Source organism: Aquarana catesbeiana, linkage group LG06 (assembly GCF_042186555.1).
Source record: "Aquarana catesbeiana isolate 2022-GZ linkage group LG06, ASM4218655v1, whole genome shotgun sequence".
Classification (NCBI taxonomy): domain Eukaryota; kingdom Metazoa; phylum Chordata; class Amphibia; order Anura; family Ranidae; genus Aquarana; species Aquarana catesbeiana.
The window spans coordinates 129,912,610-129,934,513 of NC_133329.1; the positions used below are offsets into that span (position 1 = coordinate 129,912,610).

Here is a 21,904-nt window from a genome sequence, read left to right on the forward strand (position 1 = left end):
GATCAGTCATATTTTCAATACTAATGCCAAAATGTCACAATTTCTGCCAGGGTATGCAAACTTTTGAGCACGACTGTACACCCACTGGGCCATAGGAATGAATGGACCGTCCGATCACATCACAATGTTACAATGTTGCAGTCTGACCACTAGGGGAGAGGAGACAGAGAAAATGTTTTCCCTTGTCTGCATTAGACTGACAACATCATCTGAGATTAGAAAAAGTTATTTTGCCTGGAATCCAAGGAAAGATTTGTAATTTGGAAATTATGCTGTATAAAGTGTTAAATCAGGAATTTATTCATGCTAATATGTGAAATTGCTGAAATATCCACTTTAACTTGCTGCCTTCTATTGATCTGGGGTTCTTCTTTACCATGTGTACCTTCAGCCAGACTTTTTAACATATTTATTTACAGAACTGATCGGTCAACAACTATAAAGCCATCATATAATGAAAATATGTCATAACCCAGGTTTCTTTATATGCCTGTTTTTTTTATAATTGGCATAGGTTTTAGCGACCCATATTGCATGCTGGGAATCATGATTGTGCAAAGTGCGAAAGAAACCGAGGAAAAGAAAGAGAGGAAATTTAGCTTCCGAAAGAAGAAAGACAAAATGGAGAAACGTTCAAGTATAAGGGAAGTGCTGCCAGCAAAGTACATCCAGGTCACTGAGGTCAAGAGCAATACCTTGAATCCAATTTGGAATGAAAACTTCCTTTTGTAAGTGGAGTGACATTCTGCACCTAAAACTTCTTCTGTTTCATGTAACGTATACATTGAATACACCGTGTTCCCCCTGAGAAGTGTTTTAGAAGGTTTCCTAAAATAATATCCTGTGAACAAGACCCTCAGCCATATTTTTGGCTCTACGTCAAAAGCAAGTACTTGCTTTATAGTATAAAACACGGCTATATTGTATAATGCTGAGAGATTTTAAATGAAGGGATTTCTGTTTTATTTTTAGGCTTATTGAGTTTCATCTTAACATAGTTCCCAGCTGTCCCTGATTTCGAGGCACTGTCCCTGATTTCGAGGCACTGTCCCTGATTTGGAACAATGTCCCTCTGTCCCTCATTACTCCTCATTTGTCCTTCATTTTGTTCTTATCTATATAGATGTTCATAAAATGCACTTTTTATCTATCAAAAGGTGTTTTCCAGAGCTAAACATTTCATCTGATTTCTAAATTGCTGCATTTGTAAATTCCAAAAGCCAATATAAAAGAATAGTAGTGGTAAAAAAAGCACTTGTGAGTTTAACCAATCTTGTTTTTTTGTACAATTTTCCTTTAAGGGGGCGTGGCAAGGGGTGTGTCCTATGCCTGCATACTTTTGCTGATAGGTGTCCCTCATTGCCATCTCAAAAAGTTGGGAGGTATTTCTTTTTTTAACAGAAAATTTTTATTAAACAAATCAGCATTACAATACAAGAAATTAGTACAATCATTACGGTGAGAATAGTGACAACAAGATTTTCCCTTAAGCGATATCCACTACTTATCAGAGATTCCAGTTGTGCAAATGTCAGAAATTACACTCAACAATACTCCTCATGGCATCATAACATTATAAACTCTTAGGTAATATAAGGTAAATAACTGTGGGAGGTATTTCTTAATCCACCACTTGATAGCTAAAAGATGGTCAGTATGGGACTTCTATGATGTCACATACCAAGGGTCATGCTATCTAAAAGGGCCATTCTCTTTTTGGTAGATGCTATTTTTTAGACCAAGTACATTTCCTGCAAGTACAAAAATTACTTGGCAATCTTGCCAGAACTCTAGAGTTCTTGTAACATCATGTGCACCAAACTGGAATCTCAAATAATGCTCCCAGTTATCTTCTGTGAACTACAGAACACCCCCTATATGTCATGAGATAAGGAGAGGGAGATGAATGTGTAGTTCAAATTAGGAGAGCAGCCTAGGGGGACAACACGGCTCTTCCACTGACAAAGAACAGTGAGCATGTGTTGTCTCTCTAGGACAAGAAGTGTGTTACTGGCAGGATCAGCAGGTGAAAAATAAAAATCAGATGTAGAGAAATAGAGAAGAGAATTATGGAAGATCTCATAATCATAGTGTCCATTTAAGGAGCTAGGTTCCAAATTAGCCCACAATGCTCCACCTTTAACTAAAATATCATTTATTTTGGCAGTATGACTGTTGTAAATGCCTCCCAATGTTTTTTTTACTAGCCTGTTGGTGGAACCTAAAGCAGTGGTAAATCCAAAAGCAAACATTTATTACATTGCAGCTTACCAATTCTTAGATGTGATGGCTGCATTTGTTTCCTTTTTAAGGCTCCCTTGCCTTTATTTTCAACTGGTGATGCTGCCAGTAAGTCTATTGTTTTTCAACACAACAAGCTGTCCTGTAGATGTAGCAGTTAGAGGGTTGAGACGTATCATTTACCACTGACAGGGGTGCTTATAACAATCGGCTTTTATTTATGTAAAACCTTTCTCCCAATGCTGTCCAATGGTGTCTGTGTTGCTCCTTTATCCAGAGCACAGGCACTCTAATACAGGAGGTGTGATACCGGCCAGATCACTAGGTAAAAACAGAGGGGAAAAGCCTATAAAAAGAAAACTAATGCAGCCACCACATCGAATGATTGGTAAGCTGCAATTTATTACATTTTTGGTTTTGAGTTTAATACTGCTTTAGGCCAGGGTGACTAAAGAGATTGGTGAATTAAAGAGCTCTCTACAACTGCTATTAATCAAATTTAGTTTTTACTACAGCTGTGATTATGCAAACTGTGACAGAGAAACAATAAATAAATACTATTTAACAACTTTGTTAGTACCTATTAAGTATAATTTCTTTTTTATTTTATAGTGAAATTGATGATATTTATACTGACCAGCTTCACCTGGATATATGGTATGTATAATTGGTTCTGTTTACTTCTCTCTATATCTCTCCTTTCTCTCGGTTATTCTTTCTCTTTTTTCTCTCTCCCTCTCTCCCCTTTCACTCTCTCTCCTCTCTTTTTCTCTCTCTCTCTCGTTTATAATTATTCCAAAAAAGATCCGCGCTACAAGATATTTAAAAACTGCTGCCCCCCTATAGACAGGAAACACTTAAGTGAAACCAGAAAATGCAAATAAAAATTAGAAGATAGGGGATGGCGCTGTTATGAAAAGTGTATCAGTACAATGATAAGTATAAAGTGGCAGGTGCTATATCTGTGTAAACAAGTGATAGCGGTGTATCAGTGCAATAATTACTCTTATCAGGAATATAAAGTGACCAGTGCTATTTCTATGCAAAAAAAACTGTGAGCAATGTACGTATGATAAGAACTCAATCACTATACCCAAACACATAAATGACAGGTACTCAACCTGTACAAAAAAATGGTAAAGGTGTCTCAGTACAATAAATTCTCTTATCGTAGATACAAAGTGACAAGTGCTAATTTTGTACAAAAAAAAATATTATAAAACAATATACGTATAATGGGGACTCAGTCACTGTACCCAAAGGTGTGAGTGGGTGAACCCACAAACCATACACGAAGAAAGTAAAGTGACGTGTACTTATAATTCTCGTGTGGATTCATCTTTTAAAATGAGGGTCTAAAGTGACAAGTGCAAAGTTGTAATGAATATGTGTAAAAAATCAATGTGCAATACAAAATTATTGTGCAATAGAAAACCAATGTGCACTTAAAAAACAGCAATAATATAATTTCATAAGCCTGCTGTATATTAATTTAAACACGTATATGATGTGTTAATCTGGTAAAAAAGTCCATAGAGGTGACGTAATGTTCCATCCGATATGTTTGAAATCCTCTTTATACAATGGGGGGGTTACGTATATTCGACCAGTGGAACGCAAGTGGCGATTCTAGGTAACGTTGCTTCCCCGTGTCGCTTGGAGAGTACGAGAGCATGTGAGCTCCCTCTCCTATTTTTAAACTTTTTACCAATTCGCAAAGTCTATTCCTTGGATATATATATATTTTTTGTAATCAAATAATTAAAAGGAGTTACGCTATGTGGACTACCCTTATTTTTGTTCTATGAAATACTCCATGTGGACGCCTGGCCGGGAACTTCATTAAAACTGGAGCCAGTGGAGTTTTTTTCTTCCTTCCCTGTGGGTGGATGTCCCTGAGCTGTACTGCTGGAAGCTGAAAAAACACAGGCATCTTGGGATCAACATTTTACGCTCGCACCCCTGCAGGGGTAGGGCGCTCCGGTGAGTGTAATCACATAGGGGGAATACTGCTACATCCCTGCATTTTTTCACCTGTACCCCATTGTATAAAGAGGATTTCAAACATATCGGATGGAACATTACGTCACCTCTATGGACTTTTTTACCAGATTAACACATCATATACGTGTTTAAATTAATATACAGCAGGCTTATGAAATTATATTATTGCTGTTTTTTAAGTGCACATTGGTTTTCTATTGCACATTAATTTTGTATTGCACATTGATTTTTTACACATATTCATTACAACTTTGCACTTGTCACTTTAGACCCTCATTTTAAAAGATGAATCCACACGAGAATTATAAGTACACGTCACTTTACTTTCTTCGTGTATGGTTTGTGGGTTCACCCACTCACACCTTTGGGTACAGTGACTGAGTCCCCATTATACGTATATTGTTTTATAATATATTTTTTTGTACAAAATTAGCACTTGTCACTTTGTATCTACGATAAGAGAATTTATTGTACTGAGACACCTTTACCATTTTTTTGTACAGGTTGAGTACCTGTCATTTATGTGTTTGGGTATAGTGATTGAGTTCTTATCATACGTACATTGCTCACAGTTTTTTTGCATAGAAATAGCACTGGTCACTTTATATTCCTGATAAGAGTAATTATTGCACTGATACACCGCTATCACTTGTTTACACAGATATAGCACCTCTCTCTCGTTTATGCTCTGTGTGTGTCTTTCTCTCTTTCTCGCTTGCTTTTTTCCTCTCTCTGAGATATTTTACAGACCTTCCAGCGCCCCCCCCCTTCCTGAACCGTACCAAGCCACATGACTTCAACATGGGGGGGTGGGTGCTTTGGGGAAGGGAGGCGTCCTGCGGCCCTCCCCCTCCCCAAAGCACCTTGTCCCTATGTTGATGAGGACAAGGGCCTCTTCCCGTCAACCCTGGCCGTTGGTTGTCGGGGTCTGTGGGCGGGGGGGCTTATCGGAATCCGGGAGCCCCCTTTAATAAGAGGGCCCCCAGATCCCGCCACCCCCACCCTTTGTGAATGAGTATGGGGTACATCGTACCCCTACCCATTCACCTGGGGGGAAAAAAGTGTCAAAAAACACACTAGACAGGTAAAGTATTTTATTAGGGGTCTCTTCCGACTTCAGGGGTCTCTTCCGACTTCTCCGGCCTCTTCTCCCGCTCTCTGGCCTCTTCTCCCGGTCTCCAGTTCTTCTGTCGGGGTCCTCCGCTATCTTCTGCTCTTTTGCCGCTCTTTTGCTAGCATTGGCCCGGTCTTCTCTGTCGTCTTCTTCCCTCTCCTCTTCTTCCGATGTTGGCACGACGCTCTCTCCCGCTGTAATGCAGCGTGCGCGGTGCACAATGACTTATATAGGCATGGGGCGTCGTGGTCACTGCGTGATGTCACCCGGTGACCCTGCCCCATGTGACGTCACAGTCCCGGGGCATGATGGGATGTACCCCATGCTCATTCACATAGGGTGGGGGCCGGGATCTTGGGTGCCCGCTTATTAAAGGGGGCTCCCGGATTCCGATAAGCCCCCCGCCCGCAGACCCCGACAACCAACGGCCAGGGTTGTCGGGAAGAGGCCCTTGTCCTCATCAACATGGGGACAAGGTGCTTTGGGGTGGGGGGGCCGCAGGGCGCCCCTTCCCCAAAGCACCCACCCCCCCATGTTGAGAGCATGCGGCCTGGTACAGTTCAGGAGGGGGCGCTCGCTCGTCCCCACCCCCTTTCCTGACCGGCCGGGCTGCGTGCTCGGATAAGGGTCTGGTATGGATTTTGGGGGGACCCCCACGCCGTTTTTTCGGCGTAGGGGGTTCCCCTTAAAATCCATACCGGACCTAAGGGCCTGGTATGCTCTTGGAGGGGAATTCTTTCTCGCGCTCGCTGCAATAGGAAAATGTGCTTTTCCTATTGCAGCCAGCGCTAGATGTACAGTACCCTGTCGCCGAGAACCAGCGCGATGGGATTGCGCTGGAAACACAGTCTCGCGGGCAGGTACTGTACATATGCTTTACATGGGCTTTTCATTTGTTCCTATTGAACAAAAAATGTGCTGCACTGCATCAAAAGAAGTGCCTGCGCTGTTTAAAAAAAAATACACTGTGCTGCGCTGCATTGATGTGAAGGGGCACCATAGATAATAATGTGATTTCCATTGTCATGCATGTAAGAGGGACAGCAAATGCAGGTGAAAACACACTAATGTGAACGGAGGCTTACAGCAATCTCCTTCCAGAGTCACAGTCTCCAATAAGGGGCATCAAATCCTCAATAACGTTATAAACCATAAACAATACCGCGCTAACATAAAGGTTGTTCTACTAATGATTAGCAGAGTGAAATAAATATTAAGCTGCAATCTTATCGTGAGGCGTGCACACAAACATAAGAAGAAAAAATCAAAAAAAGACTGCGCTAAGACAAAAGGCAACAATCATGTGATATGACTAATCAGAACATATGAATATGTTTAAAATTGAGTTTTTCAAAATTAATATTTATGAATAAAAAACACCAGGGCTTTCTTAAAAAAGTGACTGAAAATATATAATAACCAAATAAAGATATAAAAAGTCCCAAATGAAGGTAAGAAAAAGTGACTGGCGTCACAAAAACACACAGTCCCTGGAGCCAAGGCAAATGCAAACAATGATCCTGGACATGTAACGCAATCCTTGGAGCCAAGGTAGATGTATTCAGTGTACATAGACGTAAAACACCCAGTGAAAAATCCTCCACCTAATAAGATGTCCGCTTACCAGAGGTAAGCTGTGAATCAGCTTAGTATTAACCTCTCCACGGGGAAGATCAGCTCCTCAGGTCTCCAACCAAGGAAGGGGGTGGGCAGGATCTTACGATGTGTTTAGCTCAATCCACACAGTAGGAGGACCCAAAAGGACAAAACAAATTCTCCATAGTGTAAAACTGTATTGCAATTTATTGAGGTAAAAAATGGTCACACTTACATTAAAATCAAGATATAAGGGCACATATGATCAGAATCAGCCGGCCGGCTTGCATGCACCCGTTCAGGCGAAAAACGATGACGTCAGCGCGTCAACCTTCCGACGTACGTTTCGTCCTACTGGACGTCGTCATGGGAACGGGCGACGCACTGACTCATCGCTATTTATGGAGACAAAACGAAACCAAGCCTCGCTATGAAGCTCGGATGGCGTCATCACAACATCCTGTTGGAAGAGGATGTATGCAACAAGTGGTGATGGAAAAAGGCTGGCGTTGCCCTCGTTAGCCAATCGCAGCCTCTTATTTACGAGGGAAGGGTTAGATAAATAGAATAATAGAATACATTGGAGGGCATGATCTAAACCTGTATACGCCATCTAGTGGACCAAATAAGATTGACATTCAAAGCCACTATACTATTATATAGAAGGAGAAACTGGTAAATAAGTAAAATAAAATAAAAATATTATAAAAATATTTTTCTAATAATATTTTTCTATATTATAAAAATATTTTATAAAAATATTATAAAAATAATTATATTAGAAAAATATTTTTATAATATTTTTATTTTATTTTACTTATTTACCAGTTTCTCCTTCTATATAATAGTATAGTGGCTTTGAATGTCAATCTTATTTGGTCCACTAGATGGCGTATACAGGTTTAGATCATGCCCTCCAATGTATTCTATTATTCTATTTATCTAACCCTTCCCTCGTAAATAAGAGGCTGCGATTGGCTAACGAGGGCAACGCCAGCCTTTTTCCATCACCACTTGTTGCATACATCCTCTTCCAACAGGATGTTGTGATGACGCCATCCGAGCTTCATAGCGAGGCTTGGTTTCGTTTTGTCTCCATAAATAGCGATGAGTCAGTGCGTCGCCCGTTCCCATGACGACGTCCAGTAGGACGAAACGTACGTCGGAAGGTTGACGCGCTGACGTCATCGTTTTTCGCCTGAACGGGTGCATGCAAGCCGGCCGGCTGATTCTGATCATATGTGCCCTTATATCTTGATTTTAATGTAAGTGTGACCATTTTTTACCTCAATAAATTGCAATACAGTTTTACACTATGGAGAATTTGTTTTGTCCTTTTGGGTCCTCCTCAATAACGTTCATCTAAACCAAAAAAAAAGACTCCGCCTTAAATTTTAATACAGAATTAGTAGCACTTAATATTTGTATTTAGCCTGTGATTTTTTTTTAATACAGTGTGGTCTTTAGACCGAGGATGGGTTTAGAGTTTAACAATGTTTTGTTACCACTGTGTTTTAACAATATGTTTGGGTAATAAAGATCTGAACAAGGGCACAGCTATAATACTATATTTGTATATTTAATATATCAAATGAGAGAAATACATAGACAGTAGTATGTTGTAGTCTTTTCAATAAGTCCTTTTGTTTGTCTGCTATAGATTCTGTATCAGTAAACTTCAGACTCTTTGAAAAAGCTAGAGACCTCAAAAGTATAGTTTTGTAGATTCCCGTGGGGCTATAAATCTCTCTACATTTCTTGTTAGCCTGGTATAAAGCTGGCCATATACTATTAGATTTTCGAACAAACATTCTCAGTAAATTTGATAGAAACATAGAAATGTGACGGCAGAAAAAGACTGAGAAGTTCATCGAGTCTGCCCATTTTTTTTTTTTTTCATTAACCTCGTTGTCTGACTATAAATTAATGTTTATCCCAAGCATGTTTGAAGCCAATTACTGTTGACTATTTCTACCTCTGTTGGTAGTTTATTTCAATGATCAATCACCCTTTCAGTAAAATAATACTTTCTAAGATTAGTTTTGAACTTCCCTCTAGTTAGTTTGAGGTCATGTCCCCGTGTTCTTGATTTTGGTTTCATATTGAAAAGACTGCCTTCCTGAACCTTATTCACTTCCTTGATGTATTAAAAGTTTTCAATCATGTCTCCCCCTTTCCTTCTTTCCTCCAGTCTGTTCATATTAAGTTCCTGATGTCACTCTCGATATGTTTTATCCCCCAAACCTTTCATTATTTGTTACCAGTCAATGGACTCATTCTATCTTATCAATATCTTTTTGTAAGTGAGGACACAGTATTCTAAATGAGGTCTGGAATCATAACCTCCTTCCTCTTGCTGGTGATCCCTCTAGTGATGCATTCTATTCGCTTTCCCCACTGCCTGGTCACACTGTTTGCTCATTCTGCAATCATCAGAAATAAGCAGCCCCAAATCTTTTTCTTCTGTAGTGCTGGCTAATGCCCCGTACACACGATCGGAAATGCCGCCAGCAAAAGACCGCTGTGAGCTTTTGGTCGGAAAATGTGACCGTGTGTATGCTCCATCGGACTTTTGCTGGCAGAATTCCAGCCAGCAAAAGATTGAGCGCAGGTTCTCTATTTTTCGGTCGGAAAAAGTTCCTATCTGAAAAAGCTATCATCTGTATGCCATTCGGACGCGCAAACAATCACACATGCTTGGAAACAATTTGACGCATGCTCGGAAGCATTGAACTTCATTTTCTCGGCTCATCGTAATGTTGTACGTCACCACTTTCTTGACGGTCGAAAGTTTCGAGAACTTTTGTGTGACCGTGTGTAAGCAAGCCAAGCTTGGGCGGAATCTCGTCGGAAGACCAAAATCCAGATCGTGTGTACGCGGCATAACACTGAAATGTTGTACTTTCTAAGGGGATTCTTTTTCCCTAGGTGCATTATTTTACATTTAGAAATGTTGAACTGCAGTCTCCACTGCTTTGACCAATCTTCCAGCAATGCCAAATCATGTTCATGTTTCATGATCACTAGCTTTTTTTAACCTGATAAATGTTTTTTGTGTTTCAAAAAACATTTGCTTTTAACATTCAGGTTTGGAGTGACTGGACTTTTCTGAACAAAAACCAAATTTTCTGTTAGAAATGTGTTGATTTTCATCCTGCTTTTCTTAACTCTGCAGTGGAAAACAAACATTGATTCGACCCCACGAATTATTAGAAAATCAACATTCATTAAATGAACACTTTAGACCAGAATTCTACTAGTGCATACCAGTTTAATACCTGCCTTATCATTTTACTGAATTGTAAAGGAGAAGCAGCACACTGATGAAGGCATTTCTCTGCATTCCATTCCTGTATGCAGGTTCCTGATATGCCATATAACCCTGATTGGCTCAGAGTGCTGGTCCTCTTTCTTTCATTGTAAGTGCTAATAGGGTTATATGAGCCTTATTTCAAGACAAATTCACATACTTATTCTAGTTCCATGCAAAAAATAAATTAATGCATGCATAAATGTATTTAGGGCTTGTTCACACCAGATCCTTTCAGGTGCATTTTTTAAATGCACCCTGAATACATGCATAGTAAAATCAATGTTTTCTAATCACCCTAGTTCCCACCACTATGTTCATTACCCGCGCTTTCAACAAAATTACAGCAGCATGCATATTTTTGCACTGGAACTTGTGTAAATGCACTGGAACACATATAAACACATTTTTTTAATACCCTGTTTCCCTGATAATAAGACCTAGCGTGATTGTCGGTGATGGCTGTAATATAAGCCCTACCCCCCAAATAATCCCTACCCTGTTCCCCGAAAATAAGCCCTACCCTGAAAATAAGACCTACAAGGACTTTAACTAGGGCTTATTTAGGGGGGTAGGGCTTATATTGCAGCCATCACCGACAATCACGCTAGGTCTTATTTTCGGGGAAACAGGGTATGTGCAGTGCTTAGGAAACTTAAAACAACCTTTTACACATATGAACAAAAACATATATAGTGAAAAATATATCTATAACATTCATTGAGCAATGTATATATAATAATAAAGTGATATACAGTATTTATAAGTTCACTTTGCAACATGATAAAGGGATTTATATAAAAACGTTCATGTAAAAAAAAATGCACTGGAATGCAATACAAATGCATTACAAGCATAAAAATGCATTAAACCTGCACATAACTGTGCATGTGGAAACGCACATTAAATGTAGGAATTAAGGTGTGAACCAGCCCGAAATACTTTCCCTTCCATCTTTTCTCTTCAGCCTTAGCTGTTTTTATGAAGAGTGGGCTAAAGATAAAAAAGTATTAGCTGCCATCTCTAATTTTTACAGTCTAGGTTTGAAAAAATAATAATTTGATTGGTTGCTAAACTATGTAAGGGATTCTTTGCTGCCAGAGTGGTAAGCATGTGGAAATCCCTTTCACAGTTGGTGATGTCAGCAGGAAATGTAGATAAATTCAAAAACACTTTCAGATAGGCATCTTAGCAAACACAATATACAGGAATATGGGAAATGGTAGTCACTTAATCACACACACACACACACACACACTCACTAACACAGGTTGAACTGGATTTACTGGTGTTTTCATTTCATCTTACCAACTATGTAACTATGCTATTGACAACAAGAAATGTATGCTTTACCACACTCATCATACGTTGCACAATACATCTGTGGTTTTAATGCTAAATTTATTTCAGGGATCATGATGATGATGTGTCTGTGGCAGAGGCCTGCACAAAGCTCAATGAAGTCAGTGGTTTTAAAGGTATGGGCAGGTAAGGTATTCAGTTCACCTACCGAACATCTTGTGCTTTAACCAACTCTCATATTTAATGACACATCACCAATAAAACTGTCATGTTTCTGTTATATGCAGCTGACAGACCGACATAAACACGGGCCGAATGTCGGCCATGTTTTTTTGAACCGGCCGTTGTCTACTGACATTCGGCCCATGTGAACCCGGCATTAGAAGAGAGCTAATTAAACTAACTGCTTACATTTATTGCCAGTCTGAATGAGCAATAACTTGTATGATAATCTTTGTGAATTGCCTTATACAGATGAAATACCTACAAAACTGCTAAAATAATATGTTTGGTAAATATAACATACAGTTGCGGAAAATAAGCTAATCAGTGCAAGGGTGCATGCAATAGACTAAAAATACATTTTTGATTGTTAAAAAAAAATAGCTGTGCCATGCTTTGTCAGTGGATTCTAATGTGCTATATTTTGACATCAAGGCTTGTGCAGTTGAATTCCTAGCTAAACCCACCTCCTACCGTTACAGGGGATTTTACTCTTGGCTATGGTCCTCTTTTGGGTTATACGTTCCAGAGGACCTCCCCCCTAATATAGGTTTTCTTTAAAGCAAACCAACAGGTGTACTTTAATCCCTGCATCCCCAGAAGCACAGACTCTCCTTTCCTATACTCCCCCCCGAAAACTATTTAGCACCAAGAGCCAAAGGAACTACTAAGTTCTTCTAGGTATGGAGTAGCATTCTACTAGGCCAATTACCATTGTACTCCATGCACCTGCGTTAGCTACAGTATAACTTTCCTTCATTCCCGAATGGTCTGAATAGAGTGGCAGGGTAGGGGTCAAATAAGGGCTCCCGGGGGGCTACTTCATAGTGAACCTTCTGGGTGAGTAAACCACGTGACCACTTTGAGCAAAATGCAGTCGATAGAAGGGGAGATGCCTAGTTGGCTTTGTAACAGCTGTAGATTATTTACATATATTTTGGTGGTAGTGGTGGGCTGTAGATTTTGCCAGTGAATTACCTAGACATACAAGAAACATAGGATCATTCAATTTACTGGTGTCCACTTAACATTTCATCCAGTTTGGGGTAGACCCACCACTAAAAGCGTAACTATCTTGAGAGTCTTGAGGAAGATCAGCTTTCCTGTTGTTAAGCCCAGCCTCCATCCTTCAAGTATTAAAATATCAGAGCCTCTACTGTCCACTAAGATTCTGGTATTTGGCTGATGAATGACATAAAGATGGGTTTAGCAATGATGAGTGATGGAGTTTAATGTGAATTAATGTAAAGCTCACTAATGTCCACCTAACATTTCATCTAGTTTGGGTGGACTCATTGAAAGTGTAACCACCTTACGAATCTTGAGGAAGACCTTCTCTCCTGTTGCTAATCCCTGTCCACGTCCTTCAAGTAATAAAATACCAGAGCCTCTACTGTCCACTAAGATTTTGACATTTGACTGATGAATGGCATGGGGGAGGGGGTTAGCAACATGAGGGGTGGGGTTTAATGTGGATTAATCTAAATCTTGCTTAAAGGAAACATTTCCTGAATGGAATGTGGGGATGACCATTACTGACTCATTTTTCTGCAAGTACTAGTTCCCTGGTGGTCATGTTGACATTCTTGTCAAAATAAATTAGGCCACTGGACAGAACAAGAATGTAGAAAAGGACTTCAGACTACTCAAACTTTCTTCTTATATTTTTTTTTTTTTCTGGGCCAAGGTCTAAGTAAAAATAAAGCTGAAGGGTCAGCAAAACAGGCCAGTAACTAACTTTTTCTGAAGGTCAGTTATGAAAGCCCTCATAATTGTCATTTACTTTACTGACCGGATGGCATCCAAACCATTATGTTGTTCTTAGTCTTCTGTGAACAGTTTTAGTGTAATAAAATTGCTACCATAAACTACTGTTTATGTTCCTGTCTTCAGTCTAAATAAAGATGAAGAGATGTTTAAGTATGAAATGTTTGGTTGTATTTAGTGACATTGTTTAATCTCTGGAAAATGTCCCCCATTTATACAAATCCACATATACCACGCTAATGCTTCTATTTAGAAGATATTGCAAATTATGTAATTTATTAAATGTCCCCACTTCCTTTTTATGTATAAGATTTCACAGAAGATGTCAGCAGGGTGTTCAGTGTAGCTCTAGCAATTAGTGGAAAAGCAATAAAAGGAAATATTACAGTTTCAGCCTAACCTAGCCATTTTGCAGCCTGTTCATTTTAGACCCGTATGTGACTTGTCATTTCACATCCTTCAGGTCAGACTGAAAAACCCATTCTTCGAGGAAAAAAAGATCAAATGGTTTTCTATAACATCAAAGATGTTTTTTTCTCTCTTTTTGAAGAAGCTGCTAAAAGTAAATGTTAGATGTGCCATAATGCAGCTTTTAATTAGGTTATCCATTGTTCTGTGAGTTTCCTGAAGGTACCCATAGGGGGTTATTTACTAAAGGCAAATCCACTTTGCACTACAAGTGCACTTGGAAGTGCAGTCGCTGTAGATTTGAGGGGGACATCCAAGGAAAATAAAAAACATAATTTTAGCTTGCACATGATTGGATGATAAAATCAGCAGAGCTTCCTCTCATTTCAGATCTTCCCCTCAGATCTACAGCGTCTGCACTTCCAAGTGCACTTATAGTGCAGAGTGGATTTACCTTTAGTAAATAAACCCCATAGAGATTAGGTACATGCTATCTGAATTTGTTACAATAAATTTGATACTGTAAGGATATGGATGCTAACAACGTGTGCCATTGCCTTGAAAGGCTAATTTGGAGTTGAGTGGTTTATTTAAAGTATATCTTTTTGTTTTGGATAGAGTAGAACTCCCTTTTGTATGCATCTGTTGCCACCTGTGTCCCATTAAGAGTTTCCTTCCTAAAGCCATGTACACACTCTTAGATTTTCGGACGACCGAGCGTCCTTTTTTTGTGGCATGCTAGTCTCATGTCGAAAGTGAAGAAGTTACTCACAATAATACAATTTTTGCATGACAAAATACAACGTCAGAAGTGACTTAAAGTGTTGAATAGTTTTGTATGTATTCTTTGGTTTCTGAGCATAAGTAAGTCTTGCTCTTACGATTTTTTTTGTACGAAAAGCATGAATGAAACGAAAATCGGATGTTGCGTTCACATCTGACAAAAATTTTATAGCCTGCACATCCAGCTTTTGTCTGACGAAAAAGCTAAATCGGCTGTCGAAAACACCATACTAACCATCCGAAAATCGGCAGACAGCTCATCGTACAAATTTTTCCATCCGATTTTGGTGTCATGTGTACGGGCCTTAAGGGCCTGTTCACACTGCTTGCATGCTAAATGTTCTGCCACAACAACACAGTGTTCAGTTTTTGGCTGCAGTGAGGCGCTATGAGAGGGCAGCGTGATGCGAATTTGAAAAATCGATCACTTGATCAACTTCTTGAAGGGACTTATTGGAAAATGTTAAAAAAAAAGACACAGAACAGAAGCACAGGAAACAACAGAGTACGGTCGGGTAGAATTCAGCTTTTAGCTGCGGATAGATGAAGTTATCTACCGCACCTAAACTCAGACAATGCTTTTTCTATGGCCCCATTCACACACTGCATTTAGCAAAGGTTTCGTTACATGAGGTTTTGTGCAGTTAGAAAAAATGTATTTGACTGCGTCCAGGGCTGATTTAGCACAGCTATCTGTGCCTAACCGCAGGTAATCGCAGTGTAATATTTCACCTGAGGATAGCAGCGGCAACAAGGAGAAAAAAAAACAACGGGAAGCACATCACATTCAGCCGTGTGAAAGAGGCCTAACACTGCACCAAAGTCACACTTCTGGACAAAACATATAGGGGGAGATTTACTAAAACTGAAGCACTCAGAATCTGGTGCAGCTGTGAATGGTAGCTTATCAGCTTCAAACTTCAGCTTGTTCAATTAAGTTTTGACAAAATCCTGGAAGCTGACTAGTTTCTGTGCAGAGCTGCACCAGATTTTGCATGCTCCAGTTTTAGTAAATCCCATATTCTCCAGTAATATAAATGTAATGGCTCTTCAAAGTTGGCTGGATAGGTGTGATGCAACCACATTACAACTGTCACTTCTCATAGCCATGACCTCACAGGGAAATCTTCATATAGCCCTCTGCATGTTTTAATGCAAATTACCAATCATTAAATTTGATAGCTGAATTTGTATTTTATAGGCTTTCTTTCCTTTATTTTCACTTAGTGATCTAGCCTGTAAAACCACTTTCTGCAACAGAGATACCCTTGGATAGCAGCATTGTCAACCTGAGTAGAGGGTAGCATTAGATGCACTAGCACATTTAGATGGCCTAACAAATTAAAGCCAAACTCCAGCTAATACTTTTTAAGCAGTTACAGCAACCGGGGTTTTTTTTTTTTTCTTAAATAGCTGGATAACCAGGAGTAAATAAAAAAAAGTCTAAAAAAGAAAACAATTGCACATCCACATTTAGGTTTGAAAAACTGTGTTTAAAAAAAAAAAAAAAAAAACACTATGGAAATGAATTAGGCAAACAAAACCACATACAAATCTTTAATTCCATTTGTGGATGAATTAACCCTTTAATACTGCCCATATGCATTTATCGAGATCTACAGTAGATGCTAAAAAATAACAATTGTTTGTTTAGCAGTAATCAAGGCAGAAATGAACAAAATACTACCTACTGCATGAATTTCTGGTTCACAGATAACCTGACTGTTTTCTCTGCTGGATAACTCTGGGATTTAGGGACAAGCAGAGCCTAATCATTAAACAAATAGGATGCAGAGTCAAATCAGACGTTCTTGTCACTAGTGACAAGACTTTAGAATGTAGCAGAAAGAGGTCACATTTCTGGAACGCAGCAATCGTAAGCATCCTAAACTCACCAGAAATATAAGTCATGTGCAACTTTAAGCTCAAAAGCAAGCCATCTTAAAGGAGAACTACAAGTAAAACAACATTCGTATGGAAAGGGTAATGTCTTATATATATGGAGATTATAAAAAAAAGCCCTTTCCCATTATTTTACCTAGGCACCTCCTGGAGCTGATCAGAGCCTTTCCTTTTCCAGAGTATTAGTGCTGGACATTCTGGGTGGCTGTAAAATCTAGGTGTCCGCAATTAGAAAATTATGACTTTTTGAAAAAAGTGATTAATGTGGCTTGTCCCACCATATCACATAAAGCTGTGCAGAGTTTCAGCAACCTACTTAGATATGCCCTGCTTTGTAAGCAGGCATTGAGTAGAGGTGAACTGTAGTGGCTAAAACGTCAAAAATAGCTTCTATTAAAAAGTGTTTGTAAGCTTAATCACTTCCCGCCCGGCCTATAAGGGATTGACATCCGGGAAGTGGTTTTGTTATCCTGGCTGGGTGTCATATGATGTCCAGCAGGATAACATGCCGGAGCGCGCCTGCGGGGACACGCAGCACGGCGATCGTGAGTGCGGCATGTCAGTCTGACACACCGCATCTCCGATCGTGATAAGTAGCCTCTGACAGAGGTTTCTTACCACGTGATCAGCTGTGACCAATCACAGCTGATCATCACGTGAACCAGGAAGTGCCGGTAAACAGCATTCCTCGGTTCGCGCTGACAGGGAGAGCCGATCGGAGGACACTGATTATCAGCACAGCCCCCATCAAATGTACCAATAAGCTGCCAATCAGTGCCCAGTCAGTGCCCCATCATAACCCCCTGCCAGTGCCCAAATCAGTGCCCACCATAGTGCCAATCAGTGTCCATCACAGTGCCAATCAGTGCCCAGCATTAACACCTGTCAGTCCGTGCCCAAACAGTGCTGCCCATCAGTGCCATCTATTAGTGTCCATCAATGCCGCCTGTCAGTGCCCATCAGTGCTGCCTGTCAGTGCCAATCGGTGCTGCATGTCAGTGCCAACTCATCAGTGCCCATCAGTGCCACCTCATCAGTGCCCATCAGTGCCGACTCATCAGTGCCCATCAGTGAAGGAGAAAACAAAATTTTATAACAAACGAATAAAAACGTTTTTTTTTTTCAAAAATGTCAGTCTTTTTTAGTTTGTTTATCAAGGAATAAAAACCGCAGAGGTGATCAAATACCACCAAAAGAAAGCTCTATTTGTGGGAAGAAAATAAAAATGTAGTTTGGGTACAGTGTTGTATGACCGCGCAATTGTCATTCAAACTGCGATAGCACTGAAACCTCAAAATTGTCCTGGGCAGGAAGGGGCGAAAGTGCCTGGAATTGAAGTGGTTAAAATAATTCATGTTTCTCCTTCTTCTTCCCCACCTTTCCTCCTTTCTTCCTGAATCTTTTCCTATCGCTCAGTCTCAAACTCTCCTTTCCTTGGATCCTGTATATATTATTTCGATTGCGCTAATTTTGCCAATTCCTTCTAAGGCTAATGCCCCGTACACACGGTCGGACTTTGTTCGGACATTCCGACAACAAAATCCTAGGATTTTTTCCGACGGATGTTGGCTCAAACTTGTCTTGCATACACACGGTCACACAAAGTTGTCGGAAAATCCGATCGTTCTAAACGCGGTGACGTAAAACACGTACGTCGGGACTATAAACGGGGCAGTGGCCAATAGCTTTCATCTCTTTATTTATTCTGAGCATGCGTGGCACTTTGTCCGTCGGATTTGTGTACACACGATCGGAATTTCCGACAACGGATTTTGTTGTCGGAAAATTTTATCTCCTGCTCTCCAACTTTGTGTGCCCGAAAATCCGATGGAAAATGTCCGATGGAGCCCACACACGGTCGGAATTTCCGACAACACGCTCCGATCGGACATTTTCCATCGGAAAATCCGACTGTGTGTACGGGGCATAAGGGCTCTTTGAGCCTGCTACTTATCCAAAGTTAGGCCCCTTTCACACGGGCTTTCCGATCAGGTCCGTCTGTCAGTTTTTCAGGCGGACCTGATCAGACACTCTATTCACTCCTAAAAAATATGTAATTGTGATTAGGATGTACACATGCAAAAACTGAGAAACACCATAGTCTCTATGCATTTCGTAAAACACATTTACCTTTATCAGGAGTTTGATGTTACCGGCCAGGTGTCTGAAAATCTAGAAATAAATCCAAAATAGTAACAAAATAATGAAGCAGAAGAGGGCTTACCAGTCATCAAAATTCTCCGCCAAAATATGGGGGGTGTATTCGCCCATACATATCCAAAGACTTGCAGCAAAGGAGTCTATCCCAGTGGCTGTGGATATAGGGAAGCAAGCTAGCATATAACTCAGAGGTAACAAACGAGGAGCAGAGCAAAAAAGAAGAGCGGGACTCTTGCAGTCGAAGCAGAGCACACCAATGGAGATGGGAGAGGTGATGTTACATGACCAAGTACTGGGAAAACATGACAAAGGGCTAGCCCTGCAACTGCTTTGGGTGATCTGAGGGCACTTCCCCACCTGCATGCTCTGTCTAACTGTATGCATAAAAAATAAAGGGTCATCGGGGCAGACAAACATTAACACAGGAAGGGATACAAATCTTTTCCATTTCCCACAAGGCAAGATTCACCAAGCACATTTTGAAATATTTCAGACAATTAAAAGCTGTTTTCTGTAAGCCAAGTTGTGTTTTTGGTCAATTTTATCACATAGGATTGATATAGTTACATAGTTACATAGTTAGTCAGGTTGAAAAAAAGACACAAGTCCATCCAGTTCAACCTTAAAAACAATAAATAAATAAAATAAAAAATATTGTACAATCCAATATACCCAATTTTATACCCTCAGTTGATCCAGAGGAAGGCAAAAAAACCCCAGCAGAGCATGCTTCAATTTGCTACAGTAGGGGAAAAAAATTCCTTCCTGATCCCCCAAGAGGCAATCGGATTTTCCCTGGATCAACTTTACCTATAAATGTTAGTACCCAGTTATATTATGTACATTTAGGAAAGTATCCAGGCCTTTCTTAAAGCAATCTACTGAGCTGGTCAGAACCACCTCTGGCGGGAGTCTATTCCACATTTTCACAGCTCTTACTGTGAAGAAACCTTTGCGTATTTGGAGATGAAATCTCTTTTCCTCTAGACGTAAAGAGTGCCCCCGTGTCCTCTGGGTTGACCGTAAAGAGAATAACTCAACACCAAGTTCATTATATGGACCCCTTATATATTTGAACACGTTGATCATATCCCCCCTTATTCTCCTCTTCTCAAGAGTGAATAAATTCAGTTCCTCTAATCTTTCCCCATAGCTGAGTTCCTCCATGCCTCTTATCAGTTTGGTTGCCCTTCTCTGCACTTTATCCAGTTCCCCGATATCCTTTTTTAGAACTGGTGCCCAAAACTGAACTGCATATTCCAGAAGAGGTCTTACAAATGATTTGAACAGGGGCAAAATTATATCTCTCTCTCTGGAGTCCATACCTCTCTTAATACAAGAAAGGACTTTGCTCTCTTTGGAAACCACAGCTTGGCATTGCATGCTATTATTGAGCTTATGATCTACCAAAACCCCCAGATCCTTCTCCACTACGGATTCCCCCAGTTGTACTCCCCCTAGCTTGTATGATGCATGCATATTCTTAGCCCCCAAGTGCATAACTTTACATTTCTCAACATTAAACCTCATCTGCCACATAGTCGCCCAATTAGACAGTGCATTGAGGTCAGCTTGTAAATTGGAGACATCCTGTAAGGACGTTATTCCACTGCATAGCTTGGTGTCATCTGCAAAGATTGAAATGTTACTTTCAATCCCAGACCCAATATCATTTATAAAGATATTAAAAAGTAAGGGTCCCAGCACTGAACCTTGGGGTACACCACTGATAACCGTAGACCATTCAGAGTAAGAATCATTAACCACTACTCTCTGAATTCTGTCTTTTAGCCAGTTTTCTATCCATTTACAAACTGATATTTCCAAGCCTGTAGACTTTACCTTGAGCCGCGTGTGGGGAACTGTGTTGAACGCTTTTGCAAAATCCAAGAATATGATATACATGTATGGCTTCCTTTGTGACAATACTCTGTCACAGGTTTAGAAGAATTTTGTGTCACCCTGGGCTCCCACCCATGCAGGTTGATGGGCTTCGGGGTGTGTGCCTCATTAGGAGTGAACAGGCCTTTCATTTTGCTCAAGTATTGGTATATCCTCGTATGAGTTCTGGAGCTCAGAGCCTCCCCACATGACAGCCTTAAGGCATGGAAGCAGTGTGCATACACACTCAGAGTGTGTCATTGGCTGCCCAGGTCAACACTTGAGAGATATAATTGCTGCGGAAGCAATGTTCTAGGTAGAGAGCCAGTGTAGCCCAAGGTGGGCAAAGAAATCCCTGAAACGTAGCTCTGTGACTGAATTTCGTGTAAAGTGGTACCGTTGGGCTGAACCCTCACACTACCTATTTAGTAAAGCCATTCACTTGAACTGTAGAGGTTTATATTTAATATGTGCTTCATCCACTCTGTAATAAAGTGATTAGAGCAACAGCTTACCCTATTGAGATCTTTACACAGGTACTTCAAGCAGATAGTGAAATCAGCAAGAGCAAACGGAACAGCTGGCTCTGCAGAGGACAATGCGGATGACTTTTTAGGATGCCTTAACATCGCCATTAATGTAAGTAAACAGGAAAGAATTAATTACTGCTGCGCGAACGAGAGCTGTCTGCAATATAAGTAGCATGACTCATCCTGCAATATCAGAAATTGATGTGTGTACGCTTGAGTGGAATTTCAAAACATTTCCTACAACAGACCATTACCGCTTTACAGATTATAAAGATTTATTGTAGCTTAGGTTGGCAGCAATAGCTTTACAATGAGGCTTTTTCAAACGTTTGGATGTGAGACTACCTGAGAGAACATAAATGTATACTTATATTTTTTTTCCATAAAGGAGATTCCTGTTGGAGGACTGGATAAATGGTTTAAACTGGAACCACGAACAAGTTCTTCAAAGGTTCAAGGCGACTGTCATCTCATCATAAAACTAATTACAAACCAGGTGAATTCATTGCACCAGCTTTAAAGAGTAATAATCAGTATATAATGGGGTTTTGTAATGCATAATGGCTTTGTATATATTTTCTTTATTTCTTTCTTTAAATATATTTCTATTTCTAGGCATTTAAATATGAAATATTACATATTAAGCAGTATTCTGTCCTTTCAGCAGGTGATGCTCTAGTCTCT

General features: G+C 40.1%; 1 protein-coding gene across 2 annotated transcripts in view; it reads left to right on the forward strand.

Annotated features, from left to right (window-relative positions):
• BAIAP3 (BAI1 associated protein 3) overlaps window positions 1-21,904 on the forward strand; it is a 597,572-nt gene that overhangs the window by 379,381 nt on the left and 196,287 nt on the right. For both annotated transcript variants that reach the window (XM_073636787.1, XM_073636789.1), the window contains 5 exons: window positions 515-728; window positions 2,854-2,898; window positions 11,676-11,753; window positions 21,227-21,329; window positions 21,609-21,716. In XM_073636787.1, the coding sequence (XP_073492888.1) occupies window positions 515-728; window positions 2,854-2,898; window positions 11,676-11,753; window positions 21,227-21,329; window positions 21,609-21,716 (548 nt within the window). The remainder of the gene's footprint in view (window positions 1-514; window positions 729-2,853; window positions 2,899-11,675; window positions 11,754-21,226; window positions 21,330-21,608; window positions 21,717-21,904) is intronic.